The sequence below is a fragment of the Pelecanus crispus genome, chromosome 2 (assembly GCF_030463565.1).
Source record: "Pelecanus crispus isolate bPelCri1 chromosome 2, bPelCri1.pri, whole genome shotgun sequence".
NCBI classification, from domain to species: Eukaryota; Metazoa; Chordata; class Aves; order Pelecaniformes; family Pelecanidae; genus Pelecanus; species Pelecanus crispus.
The window spans coordinates 155563891-155591265 of record NC_134644.1 but is presented as its reverse complement, the minus strand read 5'-3'; the positions used below and the strand labels follow the sequence as shown (position 1 = coordinate 155591265).

The 27375-nt window shown below is 46.3% G+C and overlaps 1 protein-coding gene across 3 annotated transcripts in view; it reads left to right on the top strand.

The window, feature by feature from the left end:
- The window catches only part of SYBU (syntabulin), a 43295-nt gene extending 25376 nt beyond the window's left edge, over positions 1-17919 (top strand). For 2 of the 3 annotated variants that reach the window (XM_075705659.1, XM_075705658.1), the window contains exons 4-7: positions 11735-11837; positions 14252-14455; positions 15434-15583; positions 16806-17919. In XM_075705659.1, coding sequence (XP_075561774.1) covers positions 11735-11837; positions 14252-14455; positions 15434-15583; positions 16806-17919 — 1571 coding nt within the window. Of the gene's footprint in view, positions 1-674; positions 795-11734; positions 11838-14251; positions 14456-15433; positions 15584-16805 lie in introns of all 3 variants that reach the window. The other variant, XM_075705657.1, reaches the window with a different exon arrangement.
- The last annotated feature ends 9456 nt before the right edge of the window (positions 17920-27375 follow it).

The following is a 27375-nucleotide window of genomic DNA, read 5'->3' as shown; positions in this document are numbered from 1 at the left end:
AAAAACAATCTTTTAATTCTGTGTCACAAATTTTACGATCCACTCCCTTCTAAAAATTGTTTTAGATCTTGCTTAGTAGAGACGTAGGCAATTAGTGCGTGGGCTGTGGCCTCTCAAGACATGTATCTCTCTTTGTTCAGAAGACTCTCAGGCTGCAGCAAGTGCCCAGATGTCACGGCGAAAATGAAGGATCCAAAAAGAAGTCAGCGAGTTGCAAAAGAGGAATGGGCAAGTAAAAGGTGAAAGCTTGAGTCCCACCTGTCCTAGATAATGACCTGCCCAGCTGTGGGCTGGTGGCACAGGCCACCTGCAGTTCAGGGTCTTGGGCACAAATCTTCTGCAGTTAGGTTCTTATCTCCTTTCTCACAAAGAAAAAAAAAAAAAAAAAGGAGCTCCCTGTTACGTAGTTCAGTAAAGGGAAAAGAAACTTTTATTTAGATCTGTTTGTGCCTCTTTTGGAGGACGGACGTAAGCACAAAGGAGAAGAGTGCCCTAATAGCAGGCTGCTGGGCAGGCTGAGGGGATGCAGGGAGTCTGCTCCCAGGGAAGCTGTTCCACTTCGTATAATTTAGTAACTGTTCTGTTGGGGGTTTGAAGCCGTGTTCCCAGCAGGCACACCATAACTCCTTTCTCTCTCTCTCTCTGGCCCGTTAATTGTCCCGATACCGCTCCAGATGTACAGAAAGTGGGACACCCACCGTTAAAGGGAGATTCTCGCCTGAGGATGCCTGCAGCCTCGAGCTTAGCGTTGCGCTCGGTCCATGAGAGAGCCATGGCTCAAACTGCGAATCGGAGTGAGTAGGGGATGCGGATATGGGACTTTTGCAGGGAGCGCCTGGGCTACTGGACAGGGTGAGACCTGTGCCAGCCAGTTCGCCTTTTGGCTCCAGATGCCTTTTGATAGAGATGCAGGTCTCCTGGGGATTGTGGGGACGTGCTCCTGCACCTGGAAAAGATAGCTGAGTGCCTGGCATAAGAAGGCACTGGGGTTTAGAGGTCGGAGTTGAGGCAGGTATGGAAGATGGCAATAACTGTGATCTTTAGTCAAAAAAATGTCTTTTTGTATATTCAGGCAGCTTTTTTTTCTCTCCTCTGCTAATCCAGAGTGGAATATGAGCCAAAAAAGAGAAACCGATGCTGTACACACTGCATACTCTTAAGTATTTGTTTTAAAATGTGTATGAGGTCAAGCTAGAACATGCTTTGCAATTTGTGTATTTACTGCAGCGAATTTTCTGCTCCTTCTGGCTATTTTCTGTGGTTTTCAGCCTGTTTCACCTCCACAGAAAGAAATACTGTGCGTACGAAAGAGGCCATTATGAATCTTCCCTTAGGAGATTTTTTTTTTGTGCTCTGCTTTTAAATTACAATCTGTATTATTTATGCCAATGTTTAAAATCGCTTTCTGATTCCCTGCTTAAAGTATTCTGAACCTACTCCAGCTACATTTTACTATGCACAACTCCCACCAACCATCAGTTTTTATTTCAAGTCATGTTTCATGAAATAACATGCATAGCAGCCAGAATCCTGTGTTGCTGTTACATGGTTTTCTTTACAGTTTTCCAGCTGCATTCCTTCTCCCCATGATAAACAGTGTTGCCAGTATTTCTTTTTATCTTAGAGTACACAAATTGCATTCTCTTAATCTCCCTTCATAAATAGTGCCCTGTAATCATGTTATCATTATTGTTGACCTTTTTTGGAATTCCTCCAGGTTATTAATGCCTTTTTAATGAGAATCCTGGGATTTAAACTGTTTTCTGAGCAATGTTTACTCAAGAATTGATAGATTATTTCCTCTTCTATTTTCCTTTACATCCCCTATTTCTTTTTTGTCTGACATCTTACTATGTTCAAAGTGGAGCTATGCAAATAACTGATTTCGGGGTTTGCTGCCAAATCAAAACATTAAAGAAAACCTTTGTTTCAGACTGAACAAAGACAATATTCAATCTAAAATATTTAGAATGTTTGGGAAGATTTTTTGATGTTTTTACCCCCTTTTTAAAAGAAGAAAGAAATTTGTCAGTTTTCAAAATTAAAGCATCATTTAAAACAAAGTAGAAAAGTCTGGTTTTCCATTTTCTGGCCATGTTTGACTTCAAATCATAAACAGTTTCAGTGTTCTCTGAACTTTGTTTTTTGGTGACCAAATTACTACCTAAAAGTTTTTGTTTCCCTCAGCGTGATTACTTTAAATACTTTTTGAGCAGTATTGAGTGTGTATGTCTGTGTATTCCTTGTGTTTATATATCTGTATTTATACGTAGGCATGGAAAGGTAAAGGAATGTATTTTAGTCATGCAAATCTCACTTATTTGATTTCACTGTGGTTTTAAAGACATAGGGTAAGTTGGTGGTTACTGGGCTCAGAAGTGAAAGCTCAAGCATAAACAACTAAGAAGGTCTTTGCAGATAGTGGTGGCATTCTGTTTAAGCAGTGGTATGTTACTTGCTTTTATGTACCTAGGTACCTAAATCTTGGTGAAGCTGTTTTAGATACCTTCACTCTGTTTTGGTTCTCATTTGAAGTTGTGTTTCTGAGCTCCGGAAGAGCCTAGGAGAAAGGAGAAATTCACATGCAACCCCTGTTCCAATAAAGAAACCACAACTGAAACTCATAAAATAAAACCCAGCAGCCGGAAGATCAACTAGATAGAGGTTGCCCAACTTTGCCCAAAACTTTAGATTGTAGAGCTTAGTTTTCTCAGGTGCGTTGGGTGCAGGGGTTGGATAGGGTCTCCTGGTGGAGGTGGGAGCTGTGGGAAATTCAGGCCTGTTTGGATTTCACCCATGTAGCAGGGGAATGAAGACAGGCATCCCAAATAGGGTGGATTTACAGAGGAGCTGGCGAGGGGCATGATAAGCTGAGAGGACGGGAACCCTGTCTCCTCACCCAGTTCCTACTGCTGGATGCAGCGCGTGTTCCTGGTGATGTGATGGGGAGATGCTGTGCAGCCTCCTCCCAGTTCAAAGCTAAATCTGGCCCTGCAAATCCCAGGTGGATCCTTTCCCCAGTAAAGCAGACAGCAGAAGAGAGCTTTCCTTGGGCCGCTTTTGTGTGGACCCTGTGGTGTAGTGTGAAACACTTACCCCGGTCTTCAGACAGAAGCCAGGCACCGAGCTGTTCAGTGCTTTTAACGCCGACCTGCTTCTAGCCTGCCCAGAAACAAGAGTTTCGCACAGCTGAGAAGCTTTTCTTACCGAGACGGGCGGGAGGTATTTTCCGAGTGAGGTGGCGGATGGGGAGAGCGCCACTTCCAGAATTCCCCCTGGGAGCTGGGGACCTGGCATCGTTTCATAAATCCAGCCTCTGGCCACTGCAAGGTGGACATCGCTTCCCCAAGCGGCTTGAAATATATTGTCTTTAATGTGACATAACAAAATAGTAAACCTACTGTATAATAACGTATCTTATATATACTGTTATATAAAATGTATTTAAAGGAAATCAAAATTCTGCAGGGTTTGTTTCATATTTTATTAGTTTTGCGAGCCTTGTCCTGCTTCCACTCTGAGGCACTTCATTACAGGTCTCTCTTCCTCCTTTCTGAAGTACTGTAAGTAATAGGAAGCCATTCGCTTTCAAAATCCAGGCAGGCTGTGACTGTTTGCTAGAGTTGGCAGAATACAGTGTGACCACAAACCTGCAAGGATTAATAAGCTGAAAAAGCACAGGCTTCATGTCTGTCATTTGTGCTTCTTAACGATAAGAGTGCTATTAGGGAAGAAAAGATCAGCAAATGACAGCAGTCATAACTTGAAATATGTTGCCCTTGGACCTACCTTGGCTTTATTACTGTAAAAAATATAGTTTAGGCAGCCAATCCATATACTGGGTGGGGTTTTACTGTTCTTTTCAGTAGGCGACACTTGAGCTCTGTTAGTTTTTTTGTAGTCATTTCAACACGTGTGTTACAGTAAATATTTGATTAGCTTATGACAAATTTTGCTTTTCATCCTGGGACTACAGGGTTGTTTAGTTAGTTACCTCCCAGATATGTTTTTCCTTCCAGTGTTTTTCTCTTGCCTGTTGAAAACATGTCAAACTGATTTAAAATGTTTTATGCACGTTATAATGAAAACCATATGTCTTGTAGTAAGGGTGACTGTGCAAAAGCTTTCAGCTGAATCAGGTTTAGTATGTGATTTCATGCATTTGCATATATGCTGTGAACGCGTGCCTGCGCAGTTAATTGCTGTGCAGCAGCCAGCCTCTCTCCCCCTTGCGCATGGGAACCAGATTTGGGAGATGTGTTGAAGGGGCCTCTGAAAGCCCTTTGTTAAACTTCTGCCACCAACATGACAGGAGGGCTGGGATGTTTTCCCAGTCTGTGATGGAGTTCACTCCCTTTCTGTGTGCTGCTAAGTCATCCCTGCCAAAGACGACATTTTCCAGCTCCTAAAAATACTTCTGACCAGCCTATCCATTTCCCTTCAAACAGACCAAATAGCACTGCCAGGTACATAAAAAAATCTCCTGAGGTGACACTACATGCTTACTTATAAAAGATACTTGTCTGTAGGTGGATTTACACATACATCTTATAAAACTGTCAAACGCAAATTGAGTATCATGTTATACAACTCTCAGTGTAATTTTTGAACCTCCAGTCTCAATGTTTCTATTGAGGTTGGTATAGCAAAGCAGCATCCTTCCATCTCTGATCCAAAGAGTCTTAGTCTTTTTGTTTGAACACGAAGATAAGTTCCCCGGACTGTTCCCTTCTGCTCCGTGAACATATGTTCCCCCTGACAAAGGTCATTTCAGGCTGACAAGAGAAAATTTATGGGAGCCATTTTTAAGGTGGTGTTAGAACAGCTCAAACTGTGTATAGAAGCATGAAAAATAATTAGGTCAGGCTGATTTCTGTGTGAAGAATCTCCTTAAGATATATAAAGCAGAAAAAAACCCCGACTTGTAATACACTTTGTCTGTTCCAGCATCTGCTTGTGGCTGCTCTACAAATCCGTGAATTAAAAACAATTAAGAAAAACACAAGCCCAGATCATAGTGATATGCAGAATATACATGATGGCTCTCAGCCGATATCAGTAATTAGTTTGTAGTGACTGTGTTTTTAGAGAAGAGCTTGATTGATTGTGGTTTCACAGCATGCACAAGTCACATTCTGTATTCATGCTGAGGTCTGCAGTGCTTATAATTTGCATTAATGTAGTTCAGATTACTACCAAAACTATAGTACTTAGATGAGATCAGAAAACTGCTGAAGGAGATACATTTTAATTATTTGATAACAACGCTTCTTCCAAAATAAGAAGAGTAAGCAAGAAAAATGAGCAAAACTCGAGATAAATAATTAGTTTAGATCACACAACCAGCAGTCTGAATTGAGGGGATCATTTGTAAAATCAAGTTTAGATCCAAATGTAAGGAAGCAGGATCTGTGGTGCAGTTCTTCCCCAAAGCCTTCTCTCTGGTTCTGAGCTGGAAGCCTCCTCACCCAGCAGGTTTGCAATTTATGGAGAGTCACACTGGAAGTTTTGTGCTACATCCTGTCTGACTCATCTTTGCCAGCTGCCCAAGTTACCAGCTGTTACTGGGCCGTGCAACCAGCTGAAACGCAATTAACAGATCTGTCTGATGAGGGAGCACTGGCAAGCAGTCGGGTGGACGTCCACCAAAGAGCGGGGAGTGATGGCTTCACTGGCCAGCACAGCGGGATAGGGGAGGGGGTGCCTGTTGGTACCCTTAGGATTGACAATGCCAGGCATTGCTGTGCCCAGCTTCTTGCCATCGTTCTGGGAGCACAGTTCACAAATCTGAGCTCAATGACTAAACTGCATATAAAATCAGAGGGGATGGTTAGGTACTAAAATCCAGGATTCGCTGCAGAGAGCAGGAACACACCTCCACCAGTCCACAGGAGATGCCAGAGAGGACTTAGCCACCTACTTGTAGTCCTGAGTGTGCCCATATGTGTGCCTCTGATTCACTCTGAACCTCTGTACTGGAGCTAGACCATTTCTCTGCAGGCAACCAGCACATTTCATTCCTTTCAAATACAGCCAGCGCTAGTGCTACCGCCCTGGTTTGTGTCACGGCTGAGCAGTTAGAGCTTGAGGAAAAGATCAGAGTTCAGTGTCCTCCTTAGACCGAAGGAGTTCAGATCCACACCTCTCCTAAGAGCTCCTGAACCACTGCGACCTACAGGTCGTCCTCAGCTTCCTCCACTGACTGTAGACCTCACGGTAGTGGAGAGTGTGAGACGCGGGCAGAGGCAGAGAATGTGGGAGCAGCTTGTGTCAACCAAAGACTAGAGTAGTCCATGTGGAGGAGAGTCCTGCGTCCTGTTCCTTGCTCCCAGGATTATATCTGCATTTAACCAGTTACTGTTTGGTGTGAAACGTAATAGGAAGTCCAAGATAAGAGTCTCACATACAGTAATAGCAAGTCAAATAAGTAGTAAGTCAAAAGCCAGGGACTGGAACCAAAACCCACTGTGAGCTATGGGCTTGACACTGTGAATTGAGTACACTTCCCACTAGGAGACTTTGCCCTTGACATGGGTCATTTTTAAGACTGTTACCTGAAGAAAAGCCTGAAATGCTAAAGCAAGACTTTATCAGTTCTTTGCAGCTTCTTTTTCTTACATTTGTCAGTGCATGTGAGCAGTGTGGTTTTCTTCCCTAGATTGCTTGTGGTGTACAAAAACAATCTTGCAGGAACAACCCCATATTAAATGGAAAAGAAGCAGCCTTAGTTTTTCCTGGAAATAACACTGCTTATGCTGTTTAAGATTGGAACTAGGCATGTAGCTTTGAGTTAGTTTCAAGATAAATGAAAACAAATATCTTAAAAATACAGGTCCTTTCAATAGTGAGTATTACAAATTAATTCTCTCTAGTTTTCCAGCTGCTTCTCTCTGCTTTTCCAGCTTTGCTGGAGTTTTTTATGCAACCAGGCCCTGGCTCTTCCCCTGGGGTCTCTAAATAAAGCTATCTACAGAGACAGTGTGCCACTCCTCTAGTTGCTGCATGGGGCTGGTGAACATGTATGCATATTTTGGTGTCTTTGCCATATAACAGGATGCTTTTGAAGGCAAGAAAGCTCAGCAAATTTAAGGGCTTTACATTTTGAGGACAAGCTGTCTCTGTCAGCACTTTTATTTACAGCTCTTGTTTCACTGGGTAAATATGCAAAACCTAGCATCAAGGGTGATATGTATATAAAGAGATCATGTTTATGGAGTCAGAAGATAGGTAGGGTCTGTGGTTTATATACTTTGGCAGCTATGAAACGGTGGTGATGTTGCAAATAAGAAAGACTTATACAAAAAGACTAAATTTTAATAAGCTCATACCCATCCTGAGTTTTGGGAATCCAGTTCTGCTGCTCAGCTGTCAATGTTCCTGTCACAGATATTACCTAAATTTTTTCCTTTTTTCCATATTTTAATCTTACTGTTTAGATAGCAAATGAACAATAAAATGCACATAATAAAGTTTGAACTTTATTGTTATAGAAGGAAAAAGATTAAACGCTAAAGTGCAAGCAAGATTTTAATATCGAGGCCAGAAGACCATACAACAAGGTATCCAACCATCTGTAACAACTAGAAATAGAAGACTGGGATGCCATACTCCAGGCATGCACGTGGGGTTGTTGTGTGACAGTGTGTAAGAAATGTATATTTTGGTTCTATATACATATATACATATATGACATGGTGTTTCTGTGCTTGCATACTGTCCCGGTAGGCCTAATACACCTAATCTGTTCTACATAAAAGCTGTGAATGCAATCATAGAATCATAGAATCTTTTAGGTTGGAAAAGACCTTTAAGATCATCCAGTCCAACCATTAACCTAACATTACCAAACCATTAACCTAACATTACCAAGTCCACCACTAAACCAATTAAGGGTAGAGTAGCAATTTCAGTTGCTGTGTGACATGGTCATTGTGCCGTACCATTATCCTTGCACAGCGGCTGAGGCAGTGAAGAGAGCAGAGTTCAAGGTGGGGCTTTTCTATACCCAAAATGCGGGCGTGACAGCTGCACTGCACGAGTGGGATAAGCATGCACCCAGTGCCAGCTGGAGGCATACCTGCCCTTGCACAGGCAGGTCTTTCTGCTTCTCCCCAGTCCCACCCCAAAGTTTGTACTTGCATCACATACAGGATGGAAATTTTGCCCTTGAGTAATTAGTAGGAGGTTTCCCAGGCGATTGCAGTGCTGCAGTAGGATGGTGTTAGCCCCCTGAGCTGTGGTCCCCGACCCACGGCGCAGATGAGCACGCACGTTTGCTGGACCGTCACTGCCCTCTCTGCCTCTGCGTGGGTTGTGCCTGCCTGCACGCCTCATCACAGGCAGTGCAGCACGCAGTCGCGGGATTGCAGGCTCCTTTCTCCTCCCCTCCATGTCAGCTGGCGCTAGGTGACTGTCACGGTGCCATCGGGGCAGTAAGAAAGCTAGAAGGCAGCACAAAGCGTGATGCTGTCTGCAGCGTGCTCTTAGCTCAGTGCCATTGCCCATCGAGCGGTAAAGAAAGTGCAGGGACAGCGCTAGACACTGCACGATTCCACTCTTACTTCTCAGATACCCATTCCAGGCAAGGAGCAATCCTGGAAAGTGTTACAGTACTTTGTTGGCCATCTTTGTGCTGTTCTTCCCACTGCACAGGGCAGTGCGCAGCTCCACTGCTGTGGCGTGGGTGTGCTGCTGCTCGGAGCCCGCTGCAAGGCTGGAGCAATGGGCTTCCCAGCATCGGATGCCGTACGTGTGGCATGAGCATTTCCATCAGAGCATATTCCTGAGTTGGCTCACCTGCTGGCAGGCTGTTGGTGCCATGACACTGAGTGGCTGGAGCATAGAATAATACATATGAATGAATTTCAAATGAGATACCGCTGAAGCTGGTGGATCAACGTGTAGCCTTTTTTGCAGAAAAGGGCGGGTAAGACAGTCCTCTCAACAGGAAAGTCTCAGATCAGAGCTAAACAAGTGTTATGGCCAGTTAGGACAAAAGAATATGTTTTTGAGAAATGTCAACCTCTTTCATGGTTAACGCTGAATTGCTGGGCTGTTCTGGATCTTAACATGTGTGAGCTTTTGCAATCACATTGTCACAGCAACAAAAATAGTCAACAGGCGTCCTTAAGGAGCTGTCAGCCTGGAGAATGGCGTTAGGAGAGATGAGAGGCCGTGTTCGGCTCCTGCAGGCGTTGCTGCTAGACAAGGAGTTTCACCTCTTTGTTAAGACGTTTGTAAGATAGAAGTCACACTTACCCAGGAGAATATGTTGTAATTGATATTTTATGGATAGATGCCATGTTATTTTGCTTAGAGTTGTCTACCAAATGGGAGAAAATATTTTTTAAAGTCTGCTAGTAACATTGGTGTTGAGCTCTGCTACATGCAAAGCTGTCTTGAACATCATTAACACACTTGGAACCATTGCTAGCAGTGACCCCTTTAATTTATAAAATGTTCTCGAAGATCCTATAAATAGCCGCATGCCTAATTTTAAACATTAGTCTCTTGTGCTCAGTGTTAAGCTTGTGTGTAGCTGTTACCAGAATTGGGGCCAGAAAGTTTTAATTTGTGTTTCACAGACACAGTTCCTGATCTCAGATGCAGTTCAGTCTTTCAGAAAGCTCAACCTTTGAGGTGGTTGCATTTTCAGGCTCTGCTGACTCTTAGCAGCAGTGGCTAGCTTGGCTGCCCTTCCCAGCGCTGCGCTCCAAGCCAAGCAGGTCAGGGAGAGGTGATTGTTAAGCCTTGCTTCCTTGAAATGCTTTTGATAGCGAGATCCGATTATGATGTGGTCTACTTAACCAGAGATGAGCCTCAGCTAGGGCTCCTGCTCGCTGTGCCGCAGCCAGGACTTGGCTTGGGAAAGCTGCTGGCATCTTGCAAGGGCAGAAATGTTTTGGGGGCCCAGACACCAGAGGTATGACATCTGCGCGACGTGTTTCCCTGTTCGGGACTTGTTTGGAAAAGTAGATTTGGGAGTAGCGTGGTACCAAGACAGTATTCGGAGTGTACTTCAGTGTTGTAGATGGGAATGTTTTGTTTATTAGGAAAACTCTGTTGCAGCTTTGGACATCATGTCCCACGGTCATTTTGCTTCCCCAAGGAGAGGGTCACTGACATCTGCATCTGTAGACATGATATAAATACTCTGTGAAACGAAGTGGCTTTGCTGCTCTCCCTCTCTGCCCTTGCAAACTTGCATGTGGTTCTGATCTGGTTACAGCTGTGGTGACTTGGACCTGGTTGTGAGGGGTGTTGTACTGCGTATGGAGTTGGTTAGAGGTGATAAAGCTGGGTCCCTGGGATACCCTTTTGAAGAGCTAAGCTTTGCATTTGAGCACTTTGAAATTGGGCTGAAGGATATTCTGGGCTGGGCTGAACGAGAGGCACAGAGAAATGGGGGCTGGTCTCAGACCTGGTGAGGTTGGGAAAGTATTGAGTTAAATCCGAACACATCTGATCCTAAGACCAGTTGCTAAGAGTTGCTGGATGGTAAGGATGGTTGCTGGATCCTCTTTAAGGCTGTGAAGACAGGCTCTGACAAGGCCTTTTCCCAGTCCCAGATATTCAGGGGTGCAAGATGTGCCCATCACCATCAGCTCTGTGACCGATTTAAGAGAGATTGTGTACTTGAAGGTTTATCTGCTGCAGCGGGGATGATGGTAGCTGCAGCTGCATCTCCCCCTCGTGGAAAAGATAGCAAAAATGGGATTTGTGGTAAGTCTGCAGCTGCTGGCTGGGGGTGTCTGTGCATGGGACGGCACCCAGAAGTTCTCAGGTGAGAGCTGCTCCCCCTGACCAGCTGCTTAGAGGTTGTTGAAAGTTATTTCCATCCCCTCAGATAAAGTCACCATCCATTGCTGTGGCTCTGCATCATGAGACCTGGATATGGCTTGGGACATTTGCCATTTATTTGAGTGACAGACTGAAAAAAATCCTAACTTCAGGGTGGGGTTTTTTCCAGATGATAAGACTTTATTTTGACATCTACCTACTGCTGACCTTAGCAAAATGAAAGCAGTTTTCCTTGTATATGCCAGAGCTTGGGAAATAAAAGCTGTGCTACGTAGGAGGTCAGTAATCGGATAGATGACTTAGCACCCGAGAAGCACTTGAGAGCCACACGTGATTATTGGATTATTTTAAGGCTATTAGAACTGCCTTACTATGCTTCTGTGCCACATGAAGACCTGCATACATGTGTACATATATGTATGCATATACCCTGTTAGCCTATACACATTTATACATATATACATGCATGTGTACATCATCTCAGAAACCAAAATAGAAGCAGCTTTCCTCCCCGCAAGTAGTATTTTAGTATGGTTTAGAGCAAGAGAAATCTCCAGTTACAACTGTGTGCTCCTAATCACTGTTGTCCTGAAGGAGCCACTGAGCAGCCTCATTCATGTATTGATGGCTGTGAGAAAGCAAACAGGTTGTCACAACAAATGTTCCTAGCGAGTCCTAAAATGGCTTCTGTAGCCTGAGGGTTTTGTGTCCAAATGTTTTTCTTCTGCTCTTGTTGAAGTGCCAGTTCTGAAGAAATGTTGAAAATCTGGAACAAATCCAGCGCTTTTCCTCAGGGATATTTGAAAATTCATGTGACTTCTAAAATTCACACAGGACAGACAAAGGAAGGATGCTTGTGATTCATTGTTATTCTGAAAACAGTCTTTGAGTTATAATTTCCATCATGTTTTCACTCTTCCCTTTTCCTTTCCAGGGAGCGAAGCTGATTTTAGCTCTTCAAGCAGCACGGGCAGTATTTCAGCGCCTGAAGTCCATATGTCTGCTGCTGGAAGCAAAAGATCTTCTTTTTCTCGCAAGTAAGCAAAGCAGTTTTTCTTGAATATTGCAAGTGTTGCTCGTGCAAAGATAGGCTACTGTGTAAGGTCTTGCAGCTAACACCTATAATACCAGTATTGTGAGTTTTAAAACATTTTGGGTAACACTGTGCTCTTGGGCAGCACTTACACTGATGAGAACTGTGATATGAGAAAGAAAAAAAAAATTGCTGTATTTGGAGGACAGAAATTGTCAATGTGCCAGATCAGCTGACTGGTATTTTTTTGTTGTTTATTCATAACAAGTATGGGAGATACAATCAGGTAAGGCAGAAAAGGCAGCAGCTGGAGTGGAGGAGGAAACAACTGGGTGTATGTTAGTTAAAAGCAGTACTTCTAACCAGTTAACTATAACCTTTTGGTCTTATCACTTTGTTTTCTGTCTGTAATAAATTGTCAGCTCAGCATGTACCTTTCCTGATCATGACCTTATTTTTTGTAGGAAGAAGTAGACAATATTGCCTTTGACACTTTTTTTCTTAAAGACCCTTGCCCAACCTTTATATAACTAACACTATATGCAAATAAAACAAATTACCATAGGCATCTATCTAAATGAACCTTTCATGAAAGATTTCTGTAAGTTTTCTCTCTATCATGTGTGAAGTGCTAATCCAGACAGCTTGTGAATATGGGGGCGTGTGGATGGAGCAGCTCACGTTGTGCTCTGCCCACGCAATCCCTGCTGGTTACATTTTTTGGAGTAGGAGGAAGGAATTCAAATTGACAGGACTGGTTTCCTGCTCTTTGTGGAAGAGCTGGCAGGCAGGCTGGGACCGGCAGCGGGATACCCGTATGCTTAAGTCACACAGACGTCTCCAAGGTCGCAGTGCGCCCCAGCGTACAGAGATTGGCAGAATGATGCGTACTGAGCAGTTTCCTATCTGTATCGTGCAACTGTTAGAAAAATAAACATTACTTAAGCACTCTCTAGATTAAATCTGACAAGTAAAGGTACTGGCTGTGGGAAAAAGTAGTACTAAGTATAATATGAAGCCCTAAAATCACCTTACTTTCAGTAAGATTATGTATCATTTCATATATTACTGTGAACTTTAAATTAGAGCATACTGACCTACTGCATTAGACAGAAGTCCTTTATAGTAGTGCTCCTTCAAATGCATTGCTGTGTTATGCACGGTCTGTGCAAGTTCTGCCTCACACCAGAGTTGATGCTGTACTGCAAAGTGGAAGGAGATGTCTCCTTTGCAATATGTTCTTTTTTAACTGTTTCACTTAACTCACTATGAAACATTTCAGTGTTGTCACAAACCACAGTCCTGCACTTCTTTGTAAAATAGTTATAAAATCACCCAAACCGCAGCAGTGTGATGAAGGTTTGCAGCAGCCGCTCAACCATCTGTTCCTTATAAACTGTTCCATTTTCAGAGAAGGGAGGAAACCAAATCAGACAATTTTAAGAAAAGATTTTGCTTCATAATTCTGTAGTACTTAAATTTTTATGTTCAAGCTTTCTCTTTTGCTGGCTGGATTTGCCTTTTTCTGTATTTTTTGAAACCTGCCCTTTCATCACAGTGTAGAAGAGCAACTCCCATGGGAGAATGTAAGTAGCAGTGTAGTAGTGCAGGAAGGCAAACCAACTGAGCAGGCGAGGAGCGCACCTCGAGAAGCTGACCTCAGGGCTCCCCAGCCCTTTGGCGGCTGTCGGGCAGCGCGAATACCAACTGCTTTCAAGCACACACAACTGACAGGCGGATGATTTAATGAAGAGTGGGAAAAGAAAGGTAGATATGTATGAGGGAAACTGGAAGGAAGAAAGAAGAGGCAGTGCTTTCTTCTGTCTATTTTAATACCATTTCAGCCTGCTCTCAGTGGGGTTCAAACTGTATCTAAGCAAATGAATAGCTGACAGTGACAGCTGAAGCACCCAGTATGCCAAAGGCAGAAAAGAACAGTGGCTCAAACAAAATCTGTTTTCACTGCACGCTGTGATCCCTCGGGCTGCTTGCTGAGGAGCATGAAAGCAGTCTTACAGCAGACCTCCAGGGTTGGGCATCTCTCCACAGGCCTGGCCAGGGAAAGCCGAAATGTGGTTCTTTTGGCACTAGTCCAGGCTCCAATCCTCTCATTACTTAATGGAGTCAGAGGTTCAGGGAACATGGATGATCTGATGGAGTCATTGCGAACTGCACTGTCCACAGAGAAATGTGAAACTGGCCAAGGTTTCCCTAGATCATGTAATTCAGACTGAGCGCCCCACAGTCAGTGAAAGAATGTGCAGTGGCTGATGACTTCAGGATGTTCTTTCTTCCCAGCTACTCCCAGTTATCTGTCTAGTTTAGAGTTGAGACAACTTTGTGTGTAGAATAAGACACATAATGGGTTGCATGACGAGGGTAATCCAATATGCTTTAACCATTTTGGTTCCCCTCCAGTCGTGGCCCTTATGGTCGGAATAATGGATCTTTATCCTGCAAGTCTGGAGCCAGCCCACCTGCTTCACGTGAGAAGGATCCTTTGTCAACACTGGGCAAAAACCAGCTGAGTCCTGCTAACATCCATCAGAGTTACAGGGTTTCTTCAGCCAGCAGCAGCAACTCAGGCTCATACAAAGGAAGCGACAGCAGCCCAGTGATGAGGCAAGTCTTTATTTCAGCATCCCGGTGTTCAGCGCACTGACTGACCTTCTCTGCACCGTAACCTGCAATCGGCTGTCTGGGTTGCCGAGCAGGTCATCTCGCTCCTCAGGATAGGTGTGACTCCTCATGTTGGTGGCTCAACAGTCAACAGGGTGCTCCATCCCATGTAAAAGCTTTATTGTTTCAGCACTGTAAAGTTCAAGGTTACTTTTAGTCAAAGCCCTTTGTAGTTGGTTTTCACTCCGAGGCAGGCTCTTTCACGTGGTTTCATGCCACCAGTTCTCAGGGGGATTTACTGGTTCTTTTGTATAAAGGTCCTTTCGCTTTGGAAAGAGTTGGGTGGGGTAGTATAGAAAACGTTATACACTCAGGCGAAAATTCACCCTACCCAGCCTTAGGCACCTTCCTGTGCAGTTTCCTGCACAGCGAAGAAAACAGATACCCGCCAGAACATGGGAGATATTGCAGAGAAGAAATTGCCACCATGCTGCTGCTGCTTCCCTCTCTCTCTCTCTCAGGCAACTCAACAGCCGAGCATGTCAGATACACACCTAAAGCTAGATGGGATGAATCTAGATTTCAGCGTGCTCACCTTCGTAACTCAAATGTGGAGCTGAACTCAGTCTGTACAGTACCTCACCTGGCTGTGCCCTTGCCAGTGGCCCAGCTGCCTGCTCTGGGGCACACCACCCATTTCGGGTGAGGGGATGGCTAGGTATTTTAAAGTTAAATGTCTCATTTGATGTAATGGCACTGAAACCAAGTACAATAAGTAGTAAATTTTGCACTATAGCCACAAACCAGCCATTTCCTCAAGTACTTTGATTTGCCAGAGGGAGTCACTTGTGCGGACACTGAGGAGCCACAAACGAGTCAAGCTTTGTATCAGTCAATAGGATGTTTTTCTTTTTGCCAGGACTGAAGAACTGTAGCAGTGATGTTATGTGACCGTTTGGGTTTTTTTTTTCTTATTTTCAGGCGATCAGGGAGATACAATTCTTGTGGTGACAATCACAGCAGTAAGCCACAAAATCCAGAGCAGTATTTAACTCCTCTGCAGCAGAAAGAAGTTACGGTGCGGCATTTGAAAACAAAGCTGAAGGAATCGGAGAGCAAACTTAAAGAAAGGTATATTTCACTTCAGAAATCGAGAGTTAAAAAGATTTATTCAGGAGCATTTAGGGGTGGGAATCCTGAACTTTTCTACTCATTTCTTGACCACAGAAATTGTTCAGTAAGAAATCTGAAATATGATTAGTCTGATTAGGTTGTTTTCAGGTATTTCAGATTTCATAGCATGCTCAGTGAATACGTACCATGCAGTTTATTTATGAATATGGCTGTCTCTTTTCCCTTTTTTCAACTTTCCCAAAAGAATATTTTTAAAAGATAATTTTTTACCAGTCTGATTTAGCATTGAGACCTTTTATATATAAAACAGTTTCTACCTGCCAGCATGTATTACCGTAGTCTCCTGTTCTACCACACTCAGTGAAATACAACTATAAATGTCCCCCTTCTCCCCTAATGAAAAAGCTCTTACACAAACCAGTGTGCCCCCTTGTGTTTTTGTCAGTTAGATATTGAATTTTTCACAATAGCCCTTTTTGTGGACGCTGAGCAAAGTGACAGTGTGCATTACACAGCAACAGATGTCATTTTTTTTACTAAAAACTGCCCTGAGAGCTGGCTCTCCACACACACAGCCCAAGCGGGCACAAAGGGCTGTTCGAATGGCGCCCCAAGGCAGAGTCCCAGGGACCCCTTGGTCTGGCTCGGGATAGCCTGACCTCTGCATCTGCAAGGGCTGGATCTCACGTAGGGGCCCCCTCGCCCCACTTGCTTGCAAGTCAAGGCAGCGGCCTCTGGCCCCACGCTGGGCAAAGCAAGCCAGGTGCCTGCAGCCCCGAGCCGTCCTGCTGTCTGGGGCCAGCGTTGGCTCTGGCTGTACGTGAGGAGCTGCTGGCAGGCATGGGGGACGCAGCCAGGCACCCGCTTCTCATTTCCTCCAGGGCAAGGCAGTAGGTGAGGTATTAAGTGCTGTGCTGGTTGGACCTAATCTAGAGGTCACCACTTGCGCCTTAAAATGTTTGGGATCGTGGCGTAGCCCAGGAGGCTGCTGGCTGTGTGGCAGGGTCAGTGACTCCAGTAGCAGTCAGCCAGCGTGTCTTGGCAGCCGGCTTACACCTCTGCCAGCTCTCTCAGAGGCGGCAGCAAATGGAGCATGGAGGAGTTTGCTTCCTTCTTGGAGCATCTCTGCAGCATAGCCATCCCGGTGCGGTGGAGCCTCACGTTGACTCTTAAACTGACCAGTCAGCAGAATTGTTACAACATGTGTATTTTGCTACAGGGAAACAGAAATAGAAGAGCTCAAAGCTCAGCTGGGACGGATGAGGGAAGACTGGATTGAAGAAGAATGTAATCGTGTGGAGGCAGAGCTGGCCTTAAAGGAAGCAAGAAGCAAAATTAAACAACTCAAGCAGGTTATTGAAACCATGAAAAACAGCTTGGCTGAGAAAGACAAAAAAATACAAAAATACTTCATAGACATAAACATTCAAAACAAGAAACTGGAGTCGTTGCTGCAGAGCATGGAGATGGCTCAGAATGGCTCTGGGAGGGATGAGCAGTGCCTGGAGTACACATGTGACTCAGAGGGGAAGCCATTAGCATTGCGTGCCACGATGCCAGATGGCCCCGTCGCAGAGGACCAAGCTCTGGAGGAGGTGGCAGATAGTGGGCTGCTTCTTAATGAGGACACAGCTAATGGGACTGATGCATCTGAAGAGAGTTTGACCACCACAGCCTCAGAGTTGAGTGATCCAGCTCCCTCCAGCTCTGCCGTGAATAAAGAGATACTTGAAAATGTTCCGGATGAAAAACTAACTTCTTCCCAGGAGGAGCAGAAAAGCAGCAACGTGATGGTGGAACAGGCCATCCAGACTGACGTGGTGCCATATAGTCTAGATGTGGAGCAGCTGATTCAAAACATCTTCAGAGCTCAAGATGCCTCTCCTCAAAGCCCACCTTCTTCACTGAAGGAACTGGGTGAATTTTCTCTTGGAAGCATCAGTGATTCGGGTATCATAGTGGACTTAACTCCAAGTGACCCAAATTCTGCCATACTTTTGTCTCCTGTGGAGTCTCCATGCAGGAAGGTGGAGCACGGAGTTAATGAAAAACATTTCATGAAAGAACTTGATTTTACAGAGCCTTATGATGATGAAGCCTTTGGATATGTTAATACTTTCTCTCCGACAGGAATAAAGAGGAGATACTGGAGCAGCAGTCTCCTCAGAGATGTTCTGGCTGTAGCAGCCCCAGTAGTACCAACTATCATGTGGGCTTTCAGTACTCAGAGAGGAGGAACAGATCCAATTTACAATATCGGAGCATTGCTTCGTGGTTGCTGCCTGGTGGCCCTGCACTCTTTACGCCGTACACCCTTCAATATAAAAACCTAAAGTCCACTCTGTCCCTGGGCACCAACTGGCTGAGGCAGAGAGGAAGAGGGATGAGATAGATCATAAAAAGTTATTGTATATTCTGGCAGAGTCGATCATTTTGCTTTTGACTATTTGATTTGCACTATAAATTGGTTCAAAGACATGTTCCTTGTTTCAAAATGAAAAAGCTTAACCCTGTAGTTCTACAAGGTGTTTTTAAAAATAGTGCTGCCTACAGAAATAGTCCTCCTGCTCCCAGGCACTGTGTCCCTCCCCTGTGCTGGTCTCTTTCTGGTGCCACCACATCTGCACAGTGAACATGACCAGGGAAATAAATGAGAATTACAGTTAGCACTCTTTCATGTTTGCTTGCTGAGTTAGCGTTAAGCTTAGTTTCCCTGCCCAGTTCACTGAGCAAATGTACAAGAGCTTTGCACTGGCTCAAGGGTAGCGCGAGATGTGCATGGGAGCAAATGGCCAGAGAAAGGTGGGGTATTATTTCTTTAGGCAGCACTAACCTAAAACATTTGTGGAACTACAGTGTTTAGTGACATGGAGAGTTGTTCCCACATGTACTCCAGAAAGCATGCTAGCGCTTTCCATTTGTTGTCTGAAGTGTCAGTTCAATTTAAAGGTAAAACCCATATTCCCCAGGCAGCTTCCAGCACATTGTTCATGCCTGTCTCGTGTAGTGCTCTTCTCAGTTGTACAATTGCTCGAGCATTTCACTGGTCTTGTGCGTATATGGGGACCGTAACCAAAAATGTACGTTGTTGGGAGTCTTGAAACATGCTACAATGATAAGTATAGGTGTGGATACACTTAGAATATTAATGTTGTTGAATATTAATGTTGTTTTAAAATCTTAATGACCCTGATAGTCATTCGAGCCCTTTGAAATACTATGTATAAATGTATTGTGTTTTAACTTATTGTTTATTTAATTGCTTTATTGTAAATTACCTTTATAATCACAAGTTTAGTAAAGCATGTTAGAAATGTTAAACATGTGCAAGTGTTTTATTGTAGCAAAGCAATAAAAACCACCCCGTCTCAGCTGGGCAGGATGAGGCACTGTATCAAGGCATAAGGAACCATCAGGACCCACAGAACAGAGTTAGACTGAGAAAACCTTAAGTACAGCTCCAAGCATAAGCACTCGGCCAGAGGAAAAGGCTCCAGTTGGTCTGCGGATGCGCATGCCACCCGCTCTGCTGCACCCATGCTGCATTAACAGATGCAAGCAACCTAATCTTTAACCCAATGCAATCTTCTAGAAGCTTGTAACTTCTCATTTCTGCACTGCCAGGAGAGTATCAGTCTTCCTGGCATTTAACAGAAGTCCAGAAGACTTTGTTTAACCCAGCCGAGAGTCATGCAGTCTCGGTGTGCACACTGAGATGCCACTGTGACCATCAAACCATGAATTCTCCATGTCCAAAACTTGAGATCGGTGTGTAGCTCAGAGGAGGGCAACACTACCCAACAGATGGAACAGTGGGGTTTGTCTGGCTCCACCCAACCTTTCAACACCACCTCTGGCCATTTAAACCTCACTGGCCTCCTGTTTTCCCCTCCAGCAAAGCAAATGTAGTATTTCCCTGTGCGACCCAGAGCAGAAGAGGTCTAGTGAAGCCAGACAATGCCATGCATTGCTCTGCAGCTTTTGGGAAGAAGGGAGTTACTAGTAAGCCACAAGGGAGGAGGAACAATTGGCCGGCATGCAGGGAGCATTTGCAACACTCAGCGATACACACCGATGCTTACAGATGCAACTCGGAGACCTTTCACATCCCTGTGATGCCTGGATTATGAATTACTTCTGTTTGCAATAAAGATTCAAGAGAGTTAATTAAGCATTATATTAAGGAAGAGAAATCTAACAGACAAGTTGATGTAACATAATCCCCAAGAGTTCACAAAGATGGCCACGAGACCATCTTGCTTTCTCTGCCGGTAACTTCCTCTTCCATGCTCTTCCTGCCTTCTTGGGTTCCTGCAGGCCAGCAGGTTTGCCTTGTGACACTACTGCGATACTTATAGCCCAAAGGTCACTTTCAAAAGCTTTTTCTTTTAATTACATGGACACAAGGGCCAAAATTAATAGTTTGGGATGGGTACTAATCTAAATTTTACACAACCATGGAATTTCATCATTCCTAGATATATCCTCTCGGGACTGGAACACATTACAGAAAATGCCTTACTCCTACTTAAAAGCATGTTTGTTCAAGGCCAAGAGAGCGATATTTTATACCTGATGTTACCAACTTTACAACAATTTTGGATTTCTCTTTTACACCCGCTGTTGTTTAAGCGATCCTCATTTTGAGTGGTGGTGAAATGCAGCATAATTGAGAGGAAAAAGTGATCTTCAGTTCTAAGAGAGACATTCACCTGCGACTACATGGGTTTCTTTTGCAGCAAGCAGGCAACAAAGCAGCACAAACCTACACTTAATCTTTAAAATTTCAATAGGGTGAATTAATTTCAAACCATGTTTTGGGCAGGCTCTGTTTAGCAGCAGTGTTTTTAAATGGTCTGTTTAAGATCATAGAATCATAGAATTGTTTAGGTTGGAAAAGACCTTTCAGATCATCCAGTCCAACCATTAACCTACATTACCAAGTCCACACTAAACCAATCAAGGGTAGACTAGACTAAACCATGTCCCAGAGTGCCACGTCTACCCGTTTTTTGAACGCTTCCAGGAATGGTGACTCCACCACCTCTCTGGGCAGCCTGTTCCAATGCTTGACTACTCTTTCCGTGAAGAAATTTTTCCTAACATCCAACCTAAACCTCCCCTGGCGCAGCTTGAGCCCATTTCCTCTCGTCCTATCGCTAACTACATGGGAGAAGAGACCAACACCCACCTCGCTACAACCTCCTTTCAGGTAGTTGTAGAGAGAGATAAGGTCTCCCCTCAGCCTCCTCTTCTCCACACTAAACAATCCCAGTTCCCTCAGCTGCTCCTCATAAGGCCTGTGCTCCAGACCCTTCACCAGCTTTGTTGCCCTTCTCTGGACACGCTCCAGCACCTCAATGTCTTTCTTGTATTGAGGGGCCCAAAACTGGATACAGTATTCCAGGTGCGGCCCCACCAGCACTGAGTACAGGGGCACAATCACCTCCCTGCTCCTGCTGGACACACTATTCCTGATACAAGCCAGGATGCTGTTGGCCTTCTTGGCCACCTGGGCACACTGCTGGCTCATGTTCAGCCGGCTGTCTACCAACACCCCCAGGTCCTTTTCCGCCAGGCAGCTTTCCAGCCACTCTTCCCCAAGCCTGTAGCGTTGCATGGGGTTGTTGTGACACAAGTGTAGGACCCGACACTTGGCCTTGTTAAACCTCATACAGTTGGCCTCGGCCCATCGATCCAGCCTGTCCAGGTCCCTCTGCAGGGCCATCCTACCTTCCAGCAGATCGACACTCCCACTCATCTTGGTGTCATCTGCAAACTTACTGAGGGTGCACTCAATCCCCTCATCCAGATCATTGATAAAGATATTAAACAAGACTGGCCCCAAAACTGAGCCCTGGGGAATACCGCTCATGACCAGCCGCCAACTGGACTTAACTCCATTCACCACTACTCTCTGGGCTTGGCCACCCAACCAGTGTTTTAACCAGCGAAGACTACACCTGTCCAAGCCATGAGCTGCCAGCTTCCCATGGAGAATATTATGGGAGACAGTGTCAAAGGCTTTGCTAAAGTCCAGGTGAATGATGTCCACAGCCTTTCCTCCATCCACCAGGCGGGTCACTAGGTCATAGAAGCAGATCAGGTTGGTCAAGCAGGACCTGCCTTTCATGAACCCATGCTGGCTGGGCCTGATCCCCTGGTTGACCTGCACTTGCCTGTTGAGTTCACTCAAGATGAACCTCTCCATAATCTTTCCCGGCACTGAGGTCAGGCTGACAGGCCTGTAGTTCCCCGGGTCCTCCTTCCAGCTCTTCTTGTAGATGGGCGTCACATTGGCAAGCCTGCAGTCATCAGGGACCTCCCCTGTTAACTAGGACTGCTGATAGATGATGGCAAGTGGCTTGGAAAGCTCCTCTGCCAGCTCCCACAATACTCTCAGGTGGATCCCATCTGGCCCCATAGACTTGTGAGCATCCAGGTGGCATAACAGGTCGTTAACTGCTTCCTCCTGGACAATGAGGGCTCCATTCTGCTCCCCTTCCCTGTCTTGCAGCTCAGGGGCCTGCGTACCCTGGGGATGACTGGTCTGGCTGTTAAACACAGAGGCAAAAAAGGCATTAAGTACCTCAGCCTTTTCCTTGTCCTCGGTGACAATGTTCCGCCCGCTACATCCAGCAAAGGATGCAGATCCTCCTTGGCTCTCCTTTTATTGCTGATGTACTTATAAAAACATTTTTTATTATCTTTTACAACAGTGGCCAGATTGAGTTCTAGCTGGGCTTTTGCTTTTCTAATTTCCTCCCTGCATGACCTAACAAGATCCCTGTACTCCTCCTGAGTTGCCCGCCCCAAAGGCAGCAGACTCTCCTTTTTTGCCCTGAGTCCCCGCAAAAGCTCCCTATTCAGCCAGGCCGGTTGTTTTCCCCGCTGGTTGGTCTTACGGCACATGGGGACAGCCCTCTCCTGCGCCCTTAGGACTTCCTTCTTGAAGAAGGCCCAGCCTTCCTGGACCCCTTTGCCTTTCAGGACTGCCTCCCAAGGGACTTTCCCAACCAGGGTCCTGAAGAGGCCAAAGTCTGCCCTCCGGAAGTCCATGGTAACAGTTTTGCTGCCCCTCCGCTTGGCATCACCCAGAATCGAGAACTTTATCATATCGTGGTCGCTAAGCCCAAGATGGCCTCCGACCACGACATCTCCCACAAGCCCTTCTCTATTAGTAAACAGCAGGTCAAGCGAGGCACCTCCCCTGGTAGGCTCACTTACCAGCTGCGTCAGAAAGTTATCCTCCACACACTCTAGGAACTTTTGAGACTGTTGCCTCTCTGCTGTGTTGTATTTCCAGCAGATGTCCAGCAAGTTGAAGTCCCCCACAAGAACAAGGGCTGGCGATTGTGAGACTTCTACCAGCCGCTTGTAGAACACTTCATCTACCTCTACATCCTGGTTGGGTGGTCTATAGCAGACTCCCAACAGGACATCCACCTTGCTGGCTTTCCCCCTCATCCTTACCCATAAGCACTCTACCTTGTCATCACCACTGTCGAGCTCTATACAGTCAAAACACTCCCTAACATACAGAGACACCCCACCACCTCTCCTTCCCTGCCTATCCCTTCTGAAGAGCTTATAGCCCTCCAGTGCAGCACTCCAGTCATGAGAGTCGTCCCACCACGTTTCTGTGATGGCGACTATGTCATAGCCATCCTGCTGCACAAGGGCTTCCAGCTCCTCCTGTTTGTTGCCCATGCTACATACATTGGTGTAGATGCACTTGAGCCGGGCTATTGATTTCACCCCCAACATTGCCATGCCACCTCTGGGCTCCTTACTAGCGGGCCTGTTTATATCCCCTTCCCCTTCAAACCTAGTTTAAAGCCCTCTCAATGAGTCCCGCCAACTCATGGGCGAGAATCCTTTTCCCCTTTGCAGACAGCTGATCTCCATCAGCCGCCAGCAGGCCCGGTGCCGTGTAAACCTCCCCATGATCGAAAAACCCAAAGTTCCACCGATGGCACCAGCCTCTGAGCCACCTGTTAGTCAGGTGAGTTTTCCCATTCCTTTCAGCACTCTTAGCTACAACTGACAGGATTGAGGAAAACACTACCTGCGCTCCGATCCTGCGACCAATCGCCCCAGTGCCCTGAAGTCCCTCTGCATTGCTTTAGGACTTCTCTCTGTAATCTCATCACTGCCCACCTGTACAGCCAGCAACAGGTAATAATTGGAGGGCCTCATGAGATCAGGGAGTTTCTTAGTAACGTCGCTAACCCAGGTCCCAGGGAGGCAGCAGACTTCCCTGTGGGATGGCTCCAGGCAGCAGATCGGGCCCTCAGTTCACCGGAGGAGGGAATCACCCACCACAATTACCCTCCTTTTCTTCTTAACAGGGGCAGTCATAATGCGTGGGGCTGACTGACTGGCCCTCGGCAACCCCCTGGCTGGACCTTCACCTGCATCCCCACTTGCCTGGCCCTCAGCTCCCAGAGCCCCATATCTGTTGTGTGAGGGCAGCTGGGAAGGTGAGGGAGGCTGGAAGGGGATTCGCCTGCCTCCCCGGGCAGGGACCTGTTTCCATCCCCCCAGTCTCTTGGATCCCCTCCTTCTGCTTGCCGGCAAGAGGGCAGGGGATCCTCCGCTCCTTGTGGGGCCTCCGCCTGCTGCCCTGGCCCCAGGGAGGGCAGGGTGCGGCTCCACCAGTCTATTCCCTCTCGCACTCCCTGATACTCCTCAGCCTTTCCACCTCCTCCTTCAGCTCTGCCCCCGGGCTGAGCAGATCATCTCCCTGCTCACTGCGAAGACATTTGCCGTCTCCGCTGCCCTGCGGCACAAGCGACAGGCTCAGGCACTCCCTGCAGCCGGCAACCTGGACGGCCGCATGTTTGTGCGGGAGCTCCAGCTGGGTCCCTGCATTCCTTCTGGCAGCGGCTTTCGGGCAGGTGGTGACCATCGCTGCCAGGTGTTCTCCTGGGAGGGCGATGGCCACTGCCTGAGTGTCCCTCTTGATCTAGGAGGGGCACTCGGCCTTCCCCGCATGCCCTGACCACGTCAACTGACCGCACAAACTGACACCCCACGCCCTCCTGACGCCCCACGCTCTGCTTGCCCGGCCTGGTCGCCGCCCTCCCTGGGGGCTGCTTTTATAGGTGGGGAGGTTTGGCCGCCGTCACTCCTGTCCCCCCCACGCTGCGTCAGAGCTGCCGCACGTCAGCAGCTCGCCCTTTCCCGCCCTTCCCCGCTCAAGGTGGGGGGCTGGGCTGCCCGCTCTCGCCCTGCGCTTTTGACGCCTCAGCAAGGGTGCCTGGCACGAGCGGCCGCTCCACAGCCCCTCGCCTCGGGGACTGCGCCCAAGTGGCAGTCACACTGGGTTTTGAACTGCCGCCGTCGCTCCTGTCCCCGCCCACGCTGCGTCAGAGCGCTAACAGCAGAATAACGTCAAAGTTGTTGCCTGCCCTTCAAAAACCTTTCTGTCCACTCAGCTGTCGTAAGGCATTTAACCATGCTTAGTGAGAGGTGACAGAGTTCCCATCACATTCACAGTAAAAGCCCTTGCTCTGATCTCGACCCAAAATTCAGCTTGCTTCCAAGTCTCCGCCTTTCCTCCTTGTGCTGGTTTTCGCTGGGGTAGAGTTAATTTTCTTCACAGTAGTTAGCGTGGGGCTGTGTTTTGGATTTGCGCTGCAAACAGTGTTGGTAATTCAGGGATGTTTTAATTACTGCTGAGCAGCACTTACACAGAGTCAAGGCCTTTTCTGCTTCTCACCCCACCCCACCAGCGAGCAGGCTGGGGGTGCACAGGAAGTTGGGAGGGGACACAGCTGGGACAGCTGATCCCACTGACCAAAGGGATATTCCGTCATACCCTATGACATCACGCTCAGCTTATAAAGCTAGGGGAAGAAGAAGGAATGGTGGTGACGTTCAGAGCGATGGCGCTTGTCTTCCCAAGCAACCATTACGCGTGACGGAGCCCTGCTGTCCTGGAGATGGCTGAACCCCCGCCTGCCGATGGGAAGTAGTGAATGAATTCCTTGTTTTGCTTTGCTTGCGTGCACGGCTTTTGCTTTACCTTTTAAACTGTCTTTATCTCAACCCACGAGTTTTCTGATTTTTACTCCTCTGATTCTCTCTCCCATCCCACCAGGGGGGAGCGAGCGAGTGGCTGTGTGGTGCTTAGTTGCCAGCTGGGGTTAAACCACACCAGTCCTCCATCCTGCAAGGGTGCAGGTAGATCAAGGTGCCCTTTGGAAGAGGCCTGCAGTGCCACGATAAATGCTCCAGTCCCAGACTTTGGGGGACTGGCCTTTGTTCCCCGATCCACAGAGGATATGCCGGCTGTCGCTGCAAACGTACCATCTTAATTTTTTTCCCCTCTAATATTTGGCTTTAGTCTTAGTCATGTCTCACCTGGATCCCACTGGTGCTGTACGGAGTAGCTAGGGGAGGACCATCAGCTTCCAAACAGTTCAGTAAAAATTCCTATCCTTTTTTTCTGAGTTTATAAAATGTTCATACCCACACACGTACCACACTGGAAAGTCTTGTCTCAAAGCATGCAGGTGAGGACACGCAGCTCATAGGCTAAGGGTGAAATAGCAGATGTCTGCTCGAGTTCAGGCTTACAGGATAACACAGGAACCAGGTCAGCTCCTCCCTAGGCTGAAGAAACACCTGTTGATAATCCTCTAAGCATTTTCCTTTCTAACCCAGGAACAAAAAAGCCTTTCTTTAATATTCAGCTGAAGACGTACCCAACATGTCCCTAAGGTGCTCAAAACGTTGAGGCACAGCCACTGGCCACCAGAGATTCATCTGCACCCTCACTTATGTCCACCCTCTCACAAGGCTGTTCTTACCTTCCGATTACTTACTCATTTCTCCTTCCTTTCCTCCCAAATCAAGTACCTCTCCTAAATCCCAACCTCTAGAAACATACTAATATGAAAGCACTGTTTTATATAAGCCCTACACGAGAAGAACAAATGACCACTTTGCTCCAAAACCCTTCAGACAAATGAACACAGGACATTGCAAATATGAACAACTATAGTGCAGTCAAGGAAAGGATGATTTGTCAGTCCTCCTGGCAGGTCAATCCTCCATAGCCAAGAATAACAGCAAAGGCAATCACTAGCTTTCAGTAAAGGAAAAAGGAAAAAGAGGGGGGGGGAAAAAAAAAAAAAAAAAAAAGGAACATGGCCAACAGGCAGTGTATGGAGAGGGAAAAGGAGGCGCCTATGGCAGCAGGAGGGAAACAAGCAAACCCAGTGGGTGTACAAGATCCCTCAGGGAACTCAAACTGATGGAAAAGATAATGACAGAGCAGCAGCTAAACAAAAGGTTTAGGAAGAATGTTTTCACATTTGTTGAGGATAAGAATCAAGATATAGGAAGGAGAAAAGAAGATATAGCAGAGGAAGAAGATGAAACTCATATCAATGCATGGGTTTTTAGCATGCAAGATACTACATACAAGAGCACCGTATCCTTACTGGCATTATGTCAGCACATGGTAGAGGAGATGGGAGTGATTCCTAGAGCTGTTGTGCTCAAGTTCAGGCAGGCAGATGGAGGGAAGCACAGCAAAACAGCATGAGTACACAGCAGGAGAGGGAAAAGCAATGCAGGTGAAGAACCAAGACTCCCCTCCTCCCACCCACCTTGCCTTCCAGCAGACATTAACTTTTCTTCTTCATTAAAACACTGTTGTCCTCTACTGTGTATTTACCTTGCACACTTTTCCCACAGGAATTCCACTGTAAACAGATACAGTAAGTGTGCTGTTAACTGAACTGAGAATTTTCACACTAGCTTTATTAACAGGACAC